The sequence below is a fragment of the Cannabis sativa genome, chromosome 1, assembly GCF_029168945.1.
Source record: "Cannabis sativa cultivar Pink pepper isolate KNU-18-1 chromosome 1, ASM2916894v1, whole genome shotgun sequence".
Lineage (NCBI taxonomy): Eukaryota > Viridiplantae > Streptophyta > Magnoliopsida > Rosales > Cannabaceae > Cannabis > Cannabis sativa.
Window position 1 is genome coordinate 41005040 of NC_083601.1, and position 18421 is coordinate 41023460.

The following is an 18421-nucleotide window of genomic DNA, read 5'->3' on the forward strand; positions in this document are numbered from 1 at the left end:
TTTTATTTTCTTGTAATATACTCCTTTTCATTGGCAGTAAGTAGTTGTTCCTTCATGTTGTTTAATGAAAAGATACATATTGTGAAAAGCTTCTCTAGATCAGTCATTAATTTAACACTTAGTCGAAACACATTAACTTTGAGTCGATTCACTAGGAACAATGACCCCACAGGCGAATACGAACCCACCTAGACTTAGAATTAATAGTTGCGAGCCAAATAAATCCTTTGTCCACAATACATAATTATCTGATAAGTAAAGAACCTAGTAGTAAAATTGTGGTCCAAGATGGCAGAAATCGGAAGAGACCACAAAATGACAGCCCATTTCAAGAAAGAAAAAGAAAATGTTGCCTTCAAGCTAAATGCTGCCTTAGATTCAGCAAAAGAAAAAAAAAAGGCTAGATGAATTTATAAACAAACACTGATGGATTTGAAAGATAGAATTCTGTTTGCATTTGTTTCATTCACATAGCTTAAAGGTTTCATATAATAGATTATGTAGTTCTAGAAAAGTAGACATACGTAAAACTAACGAGATGGAGTCTAATCTTTATACAATTATCCCTCAATGGAACATAATTAACTTTCCACAAATTATTGAATTTGATTAGTGGTAACATGAGTATACAAGTTTCCCTAAAATAAAGATAGACATCCAATTGAGAAAACTGGAATTGAAAGCTACAGAGAACTAACCAAAAGTAGTCATAGTTTGTTGTTCTTCTAGCTACTGAAAGTTTTAACAAGTTTGGGTGTGGTCAATATGATCCTATCTGGAGGACACAACTATTGGCCTTAGGCTTGGTCAGTCTACATCTGCTGCTAGAAAATTAGTTAAACCAAAAAATTATCTAACTACCATTGAAAAATTCATTGACAAATATAAATTAGAGGCAAAATTAGATTTATTTTTTAAATGACAAATTTAAATGTACGCATAGTAATGTAATTGTTTGCACCTCAAATCAGAGCTTTAATAATAATGCACAAATTTAAATTAGATTTATTGTTCACATATCTGATCTACATGTTCTGTTTGCACCTCAAATCAGAGCTTTAATAATAATGTAATTGTTTTGGTGTTGCAGGAACAAGATGGTAGGGTTGAAGGAGATTTTGACGCTTATTCCCTCGGTACATCAATATAATAAGGCTATAAAAATACAGTTAGTTGTTGAGGAGCTTTTTCTTCTCCTTAGCAATATAATGATTTACTTCCTTGTAAATTTACGGCATTTTGAGTGCGAATCCATGTCTACTACTCTCTTGTTTGCCTTATTTACAGACATATCTACCAAACTCTCATCACATATAGTATAATACATTCAATAATTTAAAAGTGATAGTCAAAATTATTAACAAGATAAAAACCCTAATTTTGGATTAAACGGAGAATCAGGCTAATAGAAGCTAAATCTCCAATCTAAATTTCTAACATTCGAATCGAAAACCCCCATTTCGAAAAAATTAACATACCAACTGTTAATGAGAAATTATCCATTCATGATGAAAATAGAGCATGTATACCAACTGTTATAACACAAGAGAGAACGCAAGAGAGAAAGAGAGGGAAAGAGAGAGACTTACAGAGGTGGACGAGACCTTCGGGCGGGGACGAGAGGGTATGTGTTCGAGACCTTCAGAGCTGAGGACGAGAGGGTAATTGTTCGAGACCTTCAGAGCTAGCTGAGGACGAGAGAGACTTACGGAGGTGGGAGACCTTCAGAGCTGAGAAATCGCATCCCTGTTGGGAGACCTTCAAACCTTTAGAGAAAGAGAGGGAAAGAGAGGCGCCACTGTTCGAAAATAAAAATGAAAGAGAGGGAAAAAAGTTGGGATCGAGACTGGCCTGTTCTTCATTTGGGGGTAAGTGAACAAATAGGAGGATTTGCGTCGTTTTCTCACACTCGCAAAATCTTTACCGTCGGTTTTAAAACGCCACATAAAGCATTCGTGAGGCTTTTAAAACGACGCTAATAATGAACGATTTTTTTTTAATTTTTTGACTTTTACCGTCGGTTGGGTAATTAGTGAGGGATTATAACCGACGCAAATTATTTATTTTTTGTGACATTTTACAAATGACGAATATATTGAATATGGTACTATTCACGTCGGTCAACGCGATGAACAGTCGCGTTGACCGACGTGAATAGTGAATTTTGTAGTAGTGCTTATTGATATAGGTAGTACCAATCAATCCATTTAAGCCATCTTCAACTGTGTAGTCCCATATACCTACACCGTCTTAGAATAATCCACTTGACCTTCTCCTGGCAGTGTGAGATTTGTACAGCTTACCCGATATTTTCCCTTACACGGGACTACTGACTGTCACACCAATGATGACTTTTTGCGCTTGGTTATTGATATATTATAAAAATTATTATATTAAAAAATATATATATAGGACCATCTGTTAGAAAATTAATTTAGAATACAATAATAATAAATAATAATTAAGTATGCGTACCTGATTGATCTAACTATTGTAATTTGATAGTGCAATACTATCAATCAAGTCTTCCTCCTCGGGTCTATAAATCAAAATAAGTTTTATTTATCTGATTATCAAAAGTATACAATTGTGATGAGACAATATGTATTTATAGAGTTAGGGACGAGACTTAGCTACAAAACCCTAGTTGGACTAGGCCTGCTCACATCAAAGACTTCAATTAACTAGAAAAGGCCTACAATTTTGCTTCAATTAGACTTTAAACGCATAGATGCTAAGTTCATCAACTATTGATCACTAACAATATGGGCTAACATAACAAACAACTATCTAATCAACCCATGTTTTAATAAAACTAATAAAAGTTAATGTAAGCCCAAATAAAAGTCTAACATTTTCATACTTGAGCTACATTAATTTTAAAATATATATAATATATATCAAAATAATTTTGTTTGAAAAAAACTCGTGGGTTGAACAATAATATGAAAATATTTGTGGCCACTTTTAAAATAATAATTATTTGATAACATTTCAACATACTAATCTAATGTAACCTTTGATATTGAACTATGACAATTATATTGTTTTTAAACCAACAAAAGGGGTTGATGCTGGTGAGTGGGTACCTTGAAGGTAAGGATAAGTTGCAAACGAAAAGAGGGTAGGTTATAGGTTTAACCAGAGCTTGTAAGTAGAATCCCATTGTAGAGATTCAAGATTCTAAAGAATTGACCTTTAGTGTTTTAGATGGTTACAGAACAGTGACAGTTATTACAGTATGCTTAAATCAGAGGAGAATGTATTTGGCCTTCCGTCTGCACCAAAGAACAAAAAGATGGGAGGAGGTGGTTGGGATGGCTAGGGTTTAATAACTAATATTACGTGGACCACTAAAAAATTACCACGTGTACACTGTGGCATGTCGTTGCACTTAACATAGCCTTTTGAATGGAAGTGATAAATAGCTAACAGAAAACAAGTTTGGGTAGTTTTGCTACTAAAAAATCGATTTAGGTAGTTAACTTTAAGAAAAAAAATATAAAGTATATATAAGTAGTTTTGCTGTTAATATATTTTAAATTTAACTATTTAGTGACTACATAATTATAAAGATATTATTGTTCATTTATTTTAATGAATGATCCTAATTTAATTACTAATATTTTCTATATTATAATTATAGGAGTTATTATTGAAATTCTATATATCTATTTTGTAATATAAATTAAAGTTGGATACTTTATAAACCTTGTTTTCTTACAAAGGTTTAAGAGTCACATTTGACTAGTTAAATTATGAATATTACATATGGTCCGGTTAGTAACACCTTTTAGAAAGATAATATTAATTAATGTTTGAAGAAGACTTAAAATAAATAATATTAATTAATATATATTTATATAGCTAAAATTAATGAAATATTATATATATATTTAAAATATTTTATTGAACTAATTAAAATTATCGCTTTTAATAAGATAGAAAAATGTATAATAAATTTAATTTGTCCTTAATATATATAAGTTTTGTTTAATTAACTTTAATTGAGCTAGGTTGAATGTATGTACTTTGATAATACTTTGGCTTTCAATAATTAGATTAACTTAATATCTTAATTCAATAGTTATTGTAACTAGAGACGAACTCAGTAATATTAATGTGGGATACTGTTTTTTAAAAAATTAAATATAAATTTTTTAATATGATAATTATGAATTAAAATAGTAAAAAAATTCTCACAAAATTAAATAAATTTAGAAATAATAATTATAATATAAATACAAATGTTATTTATGATAAATAAGCCCACAAAATAAAAAATTGTTAATATCCATCAGTGAGTATAACTATAAAATGACCACGGGACCATTTCATAAGGGGACAAAATTCACTCATCACTATATATATAATGTACACAGTAGACGTGGGCATTATATATAACATAGTATTTATTAAAAAATTTGCAAATTGAAGTAATATATAGTGTTTATCTAAAAGTTCTAAGGTCTAATTTTCTTTTTTTATTATTATATTGCCATAATTGATGAGCTAATTAAAAAAAGAAAAAAAAACATTTAGTATATTAAGTTTGTCCATCTACCAATACTTAGATACAAAACTTGATGCATTGGTCACCTGTTTGAACCAGTTAATTATTAGTATAACCATATCCATATCATTTAAAAACACCAATCGAAGTAGCTATCCAAGTTGCTGAATTTACATATACATAAAATGGAAGAAATGTTCTTCATAATGTACAAGAGTAGTACATATGGTACGTACGGAAGACTTCATCAAAACTAATCAGCAAGATTAGAATAATAATTAATAATTACTAATTGTCTACTACTCAGATAGCAGCATAATAGTTAAATAATATCTTGGCAAACCATAAAATGTGGAAGTTGTAAATGGTTCGAGTAATTAAGAAGTTGGTCGGCCGCTGCCACTAGCTATAGATTTATATAAATGTATTTATTTATATAATTAATCTTAATCATATCATCATCATGAATTTATCAGGCCACTTTGATTTAGTAAGTATGAGATCCAATTGGGTGTATTTATATATAATTTCAAACATTAATTATATATATTAATAAATATGCATGTTTGATAAGTACATATATATTTATTATGATATATTAGACTCCGAATATCAAGTATAAAAGCAGTGCTTAATCCATGATCGGCGTGCCTTGTTTTTTGTGAGAGCTAATTAAGACATTATGATGTTCTCTAAACATTTTCTTGTTGCAATATTGCAAGTTGCATTGGTCACTCTATCAATTATTGTTCAAGCTCAGGATCATAAAGGTTTAACCTTATTTTTCCTTCCTTTCCTTTCTTCAAATATATGCTAAGCATTTTAGAATACTTAATTAGTCTAAATTATCTACACATTCATAGAAAAAATTATACTAAATTTTTACTATAGAAATTTCTGTTCTTCAAAAATATATGTAGATTCGTATATTAATATATATATCACTAAAAAAAATTTATTTTTAGTCACAACAAAATTTATAACTAAAGCTAAAAAATTGTGACTAATTATAAATAACTATTCCTATGTTGTGATTAAAAATTCCGCGGCTAAGATATTAGTAACAAAAATCATAATTTGTTATAATAAAAAATATTTTTAATCAAAATATATTGTGATTAAAACTATATTAGTAATAACTTGTATCTAAATACTATAATTAGTCAACGAAGATTTTATCCATCTTTATACCTATGATCCATACCTAGGATCCTTTTTATTTCTAACCAATGTGGGATATTTTTTTGCACACCCAACAACTCTCCCATCAAACAAAGAACTGCCTTACCTCACCTTAAATAATTCTCCATCGGTCAGCTCTTTACTAAATATTCTCTCTAATGTGTTGGGGTGCACGCCTTACATGGAGTACCACCCCTACCTCGAGAGTTCTTGCTCTTTCTCAGAATCGAGGTTCATCTCCTTTGTTTGACAACATCTATCTCGATATCGATAAAATATTGTTTGCTTTGGATCTAAACTCTTACACTTTTATTTTTAGGCACCTTCCAAACACTACTACAAATATTAGAATTCGCGACTGTCCTAAAAACGATTTTTTTGGGGGACTGTCGCTAAAAAATTAACTATTTAAATCTGTCGGGAAAAATTTAGTATTCGCGGCAGTTTAAAATCATAGCAAACAAAATAGATGATGTTTTTTTTTTTAATAAAATGCGAATTTTCAGGATAGCTTTATACCCGACGGTTTCAACCGTCGAATATAAGGGCTATTAAAAAATCGTCACCTAGTACTTCTCGCCACATTTTTCACGTGCCCACCTACTTCTTTTCTATTTTTCACATGCCCACCTATTTCTTCTCTATTTCCTACACCCTAAAACGAAAATCTTAACTCTCCAAAACCCCACCCACGCCTCCGCACTATCGCCCTCCTCTCTCGCCGTCTTCCTCTCTCTCTCTCTCTCTCTCTCTCTCTCTCTCTCTCTCTCTCTCTCTCTCTCTCTCTCTCTCTCTCTCTCTCTCTCTCTCTCTCTCTCTCTCTCTCTCTCTCTCCCCCTTTCTTCTCGTCTTTCTCGTCCATCGATCTCCACCCACCTCTCCTCCCGTCGGTCTCCCTTTCCTCTCCATCGCATATGTCGGACCAACCACCACCTCCCGTCGGTGTCCCTCTCATCTCCGTCTCATACGTCGGACTACCACCACCTCCTGTCAGTCTCCCTCTCTCTCTTTCTCTCTCTCCGAGCTCGGTATAAATACATTTATTTATTTATATACTTTTTTATTTATTATATATCTTTATTTTATTATTGTATAAATTTAATGTATTTTAAAGTTAGTTGTTATTGTAATAAAATTAATTAGTTGTTTTATTTTATTTTAAACCCTGCCCTATACTATAGGCGACGAGTCCATATTAGTGACAGTTTTTATTGTCGCCTATTTTGCCCATTTTGTGACGGTTGTGTAGGCGACGGTTATAGAAACCGACGGGAATACTTTAAACGACTGTTTAAAAACACCGGGAAAAATTATTTTTTGTAGTAGTGAAAAATGTCTCATAGATATTGTTCATCTTTATAAAGCAGTGATCTTTTTCATTTCTAGCCAAATATAAAACTTTCGTTGCACTGACACTGCTTCTCTAAATAACCGTACGTATTACCTGTTAAAAAATCATACAACCATACAATTTGCTTGAAGCTTTAAACTTGATTTTCGATAACAAATGGAGCGTGTTGAGCATCTAAAGTTTTGAATTTTTCACTGCTTTTATCGTAAAACTCCAAATTCCATGATAATTCATCATATTCATCTCATTTAAGATATTTCTTCTCATTATCGATTCACAAAATAAAATAATCAATTATAACATACCTCTAAAATGTTACGTATATATTCTACTCATTCTCCATCACACTCTACTTCCATACATTCATATTATCATTTATTCTCTGCAAAGCAAAACTAACACAAAAAATTAATATCGCAACTGATATACCATCATTAAACTATTAAATATTTGCATATTCATATTATTATCAGTTTCTGTAAGTTAATATCTTAATTTTCAGGTTTCATTAGTATAGATTGTGGGATATCAGATTCAAGCTACACAGATGAAAAAACAAGTATCTCTTACTCTTCAGACGCAAAGTTCATCGAAAGTGGGGAAAACAATGAGATATCACCAGCTTACAAAGTGACAATCCACGATCAACAACTCTGGAATCTAAGGTATTTTCCTGAAGAAAAAAGAAACTGTTACACCTTGAAACCTGAACTAGGCAAAGGTAACAAGTATTTGATCCGAGCAAGGTTCTTGTATGGAAACTATGATGACAAAAACCAAATCCCAAAATTTGATTTACACATCGGAGTTAATCTGTGGGAAACAGTGAAAATTGAAGATGCAAGTAGTACATTGAATTTGGAAATGATACACGTTTCTCTTTCAGATCACATATATGTTTGTCTAGTAAACACAGGCGACGGAACTCCATTCATATCAGCCTTAGAACTAAGGCCTATAAATAATGAAGTTAATTATATTCCTGAAATTGGTTCATCACTCCTACTCCATGGTCGTTATGCTTTCTCTTCATTCCCTGCAGGCCAAATCAGGAGGTTCAATTATTTATACTTTATTATCTATTAATTAAATATGTTTAGTCTAATTTATTTTAGATATAATATAAATATATAATATGCAGATTCAAAGATGATGTGTATGATCGTTTATGGAGACAACTTGGTTGGGAACCATATATATTAAAGGTCCCTCTACAGATGAAAGCTCTATAAAAAAGAACAAATTCGGATTACCCTTCTCAGTAATGAACACTGCACATGTGGTTGATAAAGATTCTCGTTCTTTGGGTATCACTTGGGAAAGCTTAGAGGGCGGCAAATACAAATTCTACTTTCACTATACGGAACTAGAAAATCTCCAACCAAATCAATCTAGACAGTTCAACACCTTCCTCAATGGAAAACTATTGGATTCACTTTTCTCTCCCCTTTACTTATCCGATTTCACTATATACAGCTATGCCGAGGAAATTCAACCAGGAAAACAGAAAATTTCTCTTTACAGCACCCCCAATTCAACTTCACCACCCCTTATAAATGCCCTCGAGATTTATAGGGTACATAATCTATTGGGACAAGAAACAAATCAAAATGATGGTATGATCATATATATATATATGTATATTTTTGTTATAATTTTTTTTTTCTTAAAGAAAATAATACAATAATTCATTATTAGTGGAAGCCATCTCCGAGGTGAAAGCGGTGTACGAATTGAAAAATATTGAGTGGCAGGGAGATCCTTGTGGCCCGGAGGATTACATGTGGGACTGTCTGAGCTGTAATTACAGTGCTAATCATTCCTCTAGAATTGTTTCCTTGTATGTCTTTTATTAAATTTTATATGATAAAATATTATGTATGTACCAATATATTAACATATATATATATATGACTCATGACATTTTGCTTCTCTGATATGCAACTACCAGGAATTTATCGTCAAGGGGGTTAAAAGGAGAAATTGCACCATCTATTGCCGAACTCACTTCGTTACAGCAATTGTAAGTACATAAAAATTTTGCCTGTGTAAATGTTTACTTAATACTGTGTTTAGTTAATTACTATACAAATTTTTCAGGCACACTTATTATATATACGAAGATAAATTAAAATATTATTATGAATAAAAACATATTTTAAGTAGCAACAAATTGTAAATTTTTGGGTCTATATATATTATGTACACACTCTCTCTTATTAATTAGTATCACAAATATTCTTCGTACGATGACATGATAAAATTCTTTGTAAAAAAACAGTACTTTTATGGTTGTCTATAATATAATAATAACAATACTCAATATAATTTACTCATAATTTTTTAGTTACAACATAAATTTTTTTATGATTAAATCAATGTAATTTTTAATCACAATAAAAAATTACTTGTGATTACAATATAACATTTTGATACAATATTGTCACTATTTTATTTTTACTCAGAACAAGTATTGTGACTAAAAATACATTTAGTTATAACAAATTATAATTTTTGTGACAAATACGATCAATCTTATAAGTCACAACATAAAAATAATAATTTATAATTAATTACAATTTTTTTTTATTCAAAAATATTTGATTGTCAAGTAAAAGTAAAATTTTGTGTGATGACTCTTAAAAATAACTACCATAAAAATAAATTAAGAAATGTACTTATTATCATTTAATTTCAGGGATTTATCCAACAACAACCTCAGTGGAGTCGTTCCTGAAGTTTTAGCACAGCTGTTATCCCTAAGAGTTTTGTAAGCTAAAAGTTTGGAGACTATACATATGATATGATATTGGTCAAAAATTATCAAATCATTATTTGAACTATCTTTGGTTGTTTTTACTTCCAGGAACTTGAGTGGAAATAATTTCACAGGTCCTATTCCAGATGCACTTCTTGAAAGAAGAAAGAACGGGTTATTATTAAGGTCGTATTATTCTTATTCTTTATCCTTTAATAATATCCTTTTTTTTCTGCTGGAGATTAAAAGTATAATCACAAATATAAATATAGAATTTATATAAGCTTTGAAGGATATGAGAATAATCTTTTAATTAATGTATGGCATTAATTAATGAAATTAAATATATATAATTTTGTTTGCACAGCATTGATACAAATAATTGGAATAGTACTAATGCATGCCCATCAAACTCATGCGGAAAGAATAATAAAAGCTTTGTGGTACCACTGGCTGCATCACTAAGTGGGTTGCTTTTCGTCTGCTTTACTATTGTGGTTATTATTTGGAGACTTAAAAGGAAACCTCATAATAAAGCTCCTATCAATTTAGAAGGTTAATTTTTAATTATATATATATATATTCTGGTTATATTATTTATTTTAGTACGTACGTACTTTCAGAGTTTCAATTACTAGTTCATGTTTTGCAATGTGTATATTTGGATTGTGGATTTCTTGCAGAGAATAAAAATTGAGAAGAAAAAATTAAATTCATTTTTGTTGTATATATATATGTTCAAGTAAATTCTTGTTAGGGCGATATTATTTACAGGTGAAAACGTAAAGTCGGAGGATAATAATGAAGATGATCATGAATCGTATAAAAATAATAAAATGGAACGATACACATACTCTGAGATTGGAAAAGTAACCAACAACTTTCAGAAGGTAATAGGCGAGGGTGGATTTGGAAAGGTTTACCATGGTTACTTAAATGGCGTTGAAGTAGCTGTGAAGATGCTTTCTTCTTCATCCCTTCAAGGACATAGACAGTTTCACGCTGAGGTTTTCTTTTTTCTTCTTTCTAATAAAAAAGCATATATATATATATATATTTATCTTTTAATAATACATAATCTAATTCATAGTACAATATGTATATTACAGCTAAAACTACTTTTGAGAGTTCATCATAAAAACTTGACTACTCTAGTTGGGTACTGCAATGATGGATCCAATGTTGGACTCATTTACGAGTACATGGCAATGGGAAACTTACGATCACATCTTTCTGGTTTGTTATATTATATATTGTTTAAGTATATATAATTATGATCATGAATAGATAATAATTATTATATATTGTTACATATTTAGGTAACAGAAGTAGTGGCATTATAATCTTGAGTTGGGAACAAAGACTTTTAATAGCAATAGACGCTGCACAAGGTTCGTAAACATATATATACGTTTTCCAAATATATGGTTAATTTGACGTATATATGTTCTTATTACCTATATTGTAACTAATTAAGTTTTCTCTTAAATAAATCTCCCATACATATTATTTATTTCCTGTCCGCTTTACTGAAGAATTATTATTATGCTAGTTACTAATAAACATTAAACACTTGATTAGGACTGGAGTACCTGCATAATGGATGTAAGCCTCCAATAATTCATCGTGATGTTAAATCAACAAACATCTTGTTGAATGAGAAGTTTCAGGCTAAGTTAGGTGATTTTGGCCTTTCCAAAGTTTTCGGAAACAATCATACATCTACATTTGCTGTTAATACCACAACCACTCCTGTTGGTATGTCAGCAAGTATTGCTGGCACCCTCGGCTATCTTGATCCAGAGTAAGTAAATATCATTTTGATCAATATAATTATAGATTGTTTCAAAATGTTTAATATTTATATAAAAATGCTTATAATATTTTTTTATTACTTTCAATATAGATATTATATATCAAATTGGTTGAACGAGAAAAGCGATGTTTATAGTTTCGGAATTGTTTTATTGGAGATAATTACAGCTCGACCTGTGGTAGCAACAACAAAACAAAATAAACATATTATTGAGTGGGTTAGTTCAATGATTGCTAAAGGAGATATTAAAAGTATTATTGATCCAAGGTTGAAACAAGGTACTGTTGATATTAATACTGTGTGGAAATTGATTGAAATATCAATGGCTTGTGTCTCAAAAACTTCCAACAATAGACCAACTATGAGCCGTGTAGTAACTGATTTGAAGGAGTGTTTGACTACAAATATAACTCGAAACAACAGCAGCAATGTTCAGACTACTCCTGAATATTTAACTGATTCACATGAAAAGTATATGGCTTCAGTAGAATTTTCTCCAACAGCTAGGTAATAAACGATGAAGAAGATGATATAGTAATTTAGGCTGCGTCAAGATAAAAGGAAAAACTTGTGTGCGTGTGTATATATGTATGTTTTCTTTCTGAGGTTTTCTGTTTCCTGTACTTGTTATCTGAATACATTTTGTACTCTTAATCGTACAATTTTTCAGGTAAAATTGTGCTGTTTTTTTCTACATATGGGAGGGAGATTTGAATCTGGAATCTACTTTTGTAAAGAGAAGTGTCAAAGTACTAGTAAGATATTAGTATAACTAGATCTAGATATTATTAGGGTGTTAGGATTGAAGTTTTCTGGGAATAGAAATTTGAAAACAAGCCTATCTTAGTATGATTTCAATTGTAGGCTTATGATTAAGTCTTTTTTTTTTTTGAAAGAACCACAAGTTTATTAACACAAAGAAGGATAGATGATAACTATATTGGGAATTCCCTCCCCTTAAAAAATTGATAGAAAATCTAGCTTGCGAGTCTATTACTTTAATCAACTACGTATACTTGCTTACTAAAAAATTCATAACATATTAGAAGGTGAAGAGAAAACACCGTCTCATGGATCTCCTTACCAAAGGGAATTTCCATTAAATGATCATTATCCTCAATCCCAATTTTTTTAGAGAATAAATCATCAAAATCAAAGGGAATCTATGGCTGGCTAGAAGAAAATAACTCAAAAAAAATTATTTATTATACTTGAGATATGTCTTTTGTCTTCTCATCTAAATCACTTACCATCTTTCAAAACCCAAATTTAGTTCCTTCTTCTATGAATAATAGTAGACGGATGGAAAAAACTCGAGCTCTTGTCACCCAAACACAGCCAGAGCTACCTTCACTGCGAACGATGCTTTTGCGTCCATTGCTTGTCTTTTCTGTATTTGACGTGGCTGTATTGCCTTCTACAGTTTTCTTTTTGAATCGAAAACTTTTATCCATGAGACCATACTTCCCACAATTGTAACATTTTCTACCAAATTTATTATTATTCTTTGATTGGCCTCCTTTTTTGTCTTTCTTTCCATTTGTTTGGTAGCTTCCATGATGACTATTTTTGTCATCATATTTTTTAGAATTTCTACTAGCAATTTGGTCGTGGTTGACCTATCTTATCATTGCTAATTATAGAGTGTCACTATTAGAAAAATGAGTTTCAGTGACACACGTTGAGTAACTTTAAAACTGTTTAGTGACCCTTCATTGCGCGTCACTAATGAAGGTGACTTCAAAGCCAGTTTTTAATGACACTCAGCGCGTGTCACTAAACCCTTTTACAATCACTTATTGCGTGTTACTGTAAGCATTTAGAGTCAAGTTTTGTCCGACTGAAAAAGTAAGAGCAACACCCAAAAAGCGTCACTATATCATTTTTTTCTTTTATTTTTTTATAAATTTTTTATTATTATTTTATAGATTTTTTTTTAGATAATTATTTTATAGATATAATGACCTAAATTTGATTTTTTTTTTTTAAAAAAATAATATTCAATTTTTTTTAATTCAAATAACTTTATAAGAAATAAATTAAGATCCATAAACAAAATAATCTTTTTTCATTAATGGCTCTAACAAAAAAAAATACATGAACGTTATATCTCAAATTCTGTAAACACACAAATATACACATTGAAATTTCTTTCTACAACAACAACAATATCAAGCAAAACCTAGTAAAGAAATAAAAAGATATACACAACTCTTCAGCCAAACCCAATTCTTCCACCGCTGCTTAGAACGCCAAAACCATCTACGGCCTATGTTACTTGCAGAGAAAATAGAAAGAATGAATTAGAGAGAATAATATACAAGTAAAAGAGATCAAGAAAACAATAAAAAAAATAGAAAAAGCATTTTTCAAACTCAGCCATCACAAACTTTAGAGCCCTTAACCTTGAAATCTAAATATGACCAATCCTTATAGAGTCTTGTATTTTATTAAGATGGAGAAAATTTATGTTTTCTTGTACATTAACCTTTAACAAATCAAAAAATATATATATGTTAAAATATACTCAAAACACCTAAAAAATCAAAGAACAAAATAAATCTCAAATTTATACCTGGGCATTTGGCATATCAAAGAACAAAATAAATCTCAAATCTCAAAACACCATGGAGATCTCACCGAAGTTAGCATTTGGCATGGACAGCAAAACTTCGAACTGAGAGGAGAGATTTTGGGGCTTTGAGGAGAGAGAGAGAGAGAGAGAGAGAGAGAGAGAGAGAGAGAGAGAGAGAGATGGTGATGCTGGTCGCCGGAGAAGAGGAGCAGTAGCTACGTCGGAGGAAAAAAAAGAGAGAGGCGTGTCGCTGGTCACCGGGGTAGAGGAGCAACAGCTCCAATCGAGAGAAAGAAAAAGAGAGGAGGGAAAGAGGCGAGAATAAGAGAGAACTTATCTAAAAAACGTTTAGGGTTTTTTTAATATTCAAGCGAGAAAGAGAGAGAAAGGCGGTACTGCCTTTATTATTATCTTTTTTTTGAATAAGCCTCCTTTTATTTAATTTTGTATTTCACTGCTCTTTTTTCAAGAAAGAAACAGTCTTTCCTTTTAATACTTCTTTTTTTTCTTATGTATTTTTATTTTTTTTATTTACTTATTAATTATAGCTGTAATTTTATTTTTTTTTTTAAAAAAATAAGATTATGATATAGTGACACGCCAAGTGTGTCGGGACACATTTACTCAGTCATGCCTAGCGCGTCACTGTAGGACAACATTTAACTCTTCAGTGACCCGCACTTTTTGTGCGTGTCACTATATACTAAAACTCCAAATTATAGTAGTGTGTTTCTTCATCACTCTTTTTTGAGACTCTAAATGAATGCTTAGCTAATGCTTCTTGGTTAACTAGCAAGTTTTTCAATTCAACAAGAGAAGGTTGGCTTGGCAAAGCCTTGTATTGCAACAATTAAAATTCTAAATTTTTGCTTCAATCCATGAATATTAATTCTTCTAATTCTAGCATCTGACATGCCAGAAACAGAGTGTAATGCAGAGATTTCATGACAAAGAGATTTTACCTTGGTGAAGTACGTATTGGTTGACTTTCATGTCCCTCTGTCTGATTGAGAGAAGCTCATTCTTCATAAGCTTAATCTCGTATCACTCTTCTTAGTGAACAGTGATGCAAAAGTACCCCACACTTCCTTCGGTGTCTTGCTGGCCGCTTGATGTGCTCTAGCATTTCATCTTCAACTGTGGTCTGAATCGCAAATATGACTTTGCTCGCTTTAATCTTCCATTTCTTCAAAGCATGTTGCATCCTCTGGTTGTGTGATTTTATTGCCACCAACGATATCTCACAAGTCTTGGCCTTGGAGATATGCCTCCATGTACATCGACTACGTGTTGTAATTTTGATTGTTAAATTTTTTAATTTCGTTGACCATTTGAAAGTCACACATCGTGCAAGCTTTGTAGTATTAAACTACACACAATTGTTGCGATATTTAGCACACGCAAGTGTACGTATTGTTATAAGTAGTAAACTCACCAGGAGTGAGGTCGATCCCACAGGGAGTGTAGTTAAGTACGTTAAAATTAAACTTTTACTTCTATTTGGTTAAACAAAAATAAAGAAAAAAATTAAAAATAAGAAACTAGTAAGAAACAATTATTCAAGAGAATTGAAAGTTAATAAAAACTAGGGCTTCGACTTCAATTGTTTCTATTGAATATGACCTAATATGATTATTTTCCTAATGTTAATTTCTATGCAATAGCAGGTTTACTAAGGTAATTTATAGTCTTCTCAGATATATAAATCTTAATTACATGTAAACTTTCTACTCTCGTGATAAATTTAACATGCAATAGGCATTAAGCATAAAAACCCTATAAGCTATCTAAACCATATAGGTACTCTCGTGCTATATCGAAATTCAGTTCTATTTTACTATAGCATATTTGACACTCACTTCTCAGATCTCGCATCAAAATCATAGACAGATAATTGGTGATCAAACAATTAAAAGTAATTAAGCACAAATAAAATAGAATACAATTAGGGGGAAAATAACTCATATTAAAACCATAAACAATGTCAAACAATATCCATCTAACCCTAATAAAGTGTTTAGTTACTCATGTTCATTAGAGCACAATCACTCATATTAACTTTAAGAAAAAAGATGAAAATAGAGAAGAGAAGAAAAGAAGAATGCTGAAAACCCTGAGCAGTATGTCTCCAGTATTGCAGTTGATCTCTCTACTCTGTATCTGAACTCTCACTTTTTTTCTCTCTGAAATTGCTTGCTGAAATCAACTCTATTCTTCCCTTTATATAGGCATTGAAGGCCTAAAAATATGGAAAAAAACGCAATATTTAAATTCCCATTCGGATTTAAATTTTTGGGAAACGAGATATTTTTTTTTCTGCTGCGTTGACTGATAGTATTTTGGCCATAACTCTCTCAATATTGCTCGGAATTAGACGATTCAAGATGTTCTGGAAAGATAAAAGAGAGATCTAGAACTTTTATGTTTTGACTTTTTCCAAAATCTGAACAGAACATCGTCGAATTAAGGCTTGAAGTTTCGGCTTCCACAATTTTCTCTATTTTAAATATCATGATATTTTTTATCTTTTTCCCATCTTTTTCTCTGATATTTTTCTAATCTTCTTCTATTTTAAATCTGTAAAAATAAAAGATAACAAGCGTAAAAATGCTCCAAACACGATTAAAACTTAATTAAAAATATACTAAACTTAATCTAAAATTAATACTAAAAATAACTTAACAACAATCACTTTAATTAGAAAATCAACAAAGGATTCTTTCAGAATAAACCTGATCCAGCTCCGATACTACTTGTTAAACACCGCAATATGTGAAAACGTAATTATTTTTATAATTGCAAAAGTAAGTAATTATACCAAAATTTGATACAATATACTTGACCACAATATAGATTATGTACACTTTTATTTTACTAACACTTAATGTTCACACTTAAATATTTATACACACTCTTTGGAGTACTTAGACTCTACACACTTTACTATACGAGACACTTAGGGACTGTTTGGCTTCATAACTTAAAAACTGTTTTCAGTTTTTAAAAACAGAAAACAGTTTTTAAAAATTAATAAGGGTTGTTTAGCAAATTTTTTTAAAAACTGAGTTTTAAAAAATTAAAAAACAGAAAATATTAAAATATTATTTTCAATTTTCGAAAATAATTTTTTTTTGTCTAACATATTATATTTTATATTTTTTCTCACATGCTCAGATCTTAGACCCGGACCTGAACAGGTTCATATTATGGTATAGTGTTAAAATATTGATTTTTTTAATAAGAAAAAAAATTAAAATAGTTTTAAAAAACTAGTGCCAAACACCATTAAATTTTTAAAATGATAAAAATTTGTTTTCTATTCTCACTTTAAAAACACAATTTTTAAAACTGAAAACTAAAAACACAACCAAACAAGTTGTTTGTTTTGAAACACTCGCTTGAACACACGCACTTATGCACACACCATTTGGAATCTAAGGTCCTATATATATAGAACACTTAGGGGTGTACATCAAACCGCTCAAAATGCTCAAACCGCCCGCACCGCAAAAAAAATGCGGTTTGAAATTCTTCGCGGTGCGGTTTGCGGTTTTGAATTATTAAACCGCGATTCAAACCGCACCGCACCGCATCTTTTAAAATTTTAATTTTTATATTTATTTTATTAAGCCCATACATATGAGCCCAACCCAAGCCTATAAATCTTAGGGCAAAATCCATAACTCTTCACAAACCCTCTCTTCTTAGCAACAAACTCAAGCCCATACATGTGTATTAAAATTTGGAGTTGGAAGTTTGTGTTTGTTTTATTTTTAATCTATTGATGTAAGTATGTTAGTTGTACATTTATATTGTTGTTGGAACTTAATTAGTTTCAAATTTGTTATTTTGATTTAGGTGTGTTGTTGAAACTTTAAAAAGATTATTGACTTATTGTTGTTGTTATAACTTTTATTAGTCTCAAGTTTGTTGTATTTTCTTAAGTGTTTTGGAATAATTATATTAATGATAGTTTAATTATTTTATGATGATTTCAAAAAAAAAAAAATTGTGATAGTTCAAACCGCATAAACCGCAAAAACCGCACCGCACCGCATCATTTTTTGCGGTGCGGTTTTTTAGTATCGCGGTGCGGGTGCGGTTTGGAAAATTGGAAAAACCGCATGTGCGGGTTGGTTTGAAAAAATAGTGAAAAACCGCACCACCCGCACCGCGAACACCACCAATGTTGGTTTAGTCAACAAACTTTTACTTTGCCAGAAAAC

At 30.8% G+C, this 18421-nt stretch overlaps 1 protein-coding gene across 1 annotated transcript; it reads left to right on the forward strand.

Annotated features, from left to right (window-relative positions):
* Positions 1–7964: 7964 nt before the first annotated feature.
* On the forward strand, positions 7965–12596 carry LOC115704593 (probable leucine-rich repeat receptor-like protein kinase At2g28990). Its single transcript, XM_061115615.1, has 12 exons — positions 7965–8101; positions 8188–8662; positions 8745–8886; positions 8998–9069; positions 9745–9816; positions 9913–9990; positions 10172–10359; positions 10579–10811; positions 10914–11040; positions 11124–11195; positions 11386–11608; positions 11711–12596. Exons 2-12 carry the CDS (start codon positions 8215–8217, stop codon positions 12129–12131), a joined length of 2076 nt encoding a protein of 691 aa, XP_060971598.1. The 5' UTR covers positions 7965–8101; positions 8188–8214; the 3' UTR covers positions 12132–12596.
* Positions 12597–18421: the final 5825 nt, after the last annotated feature.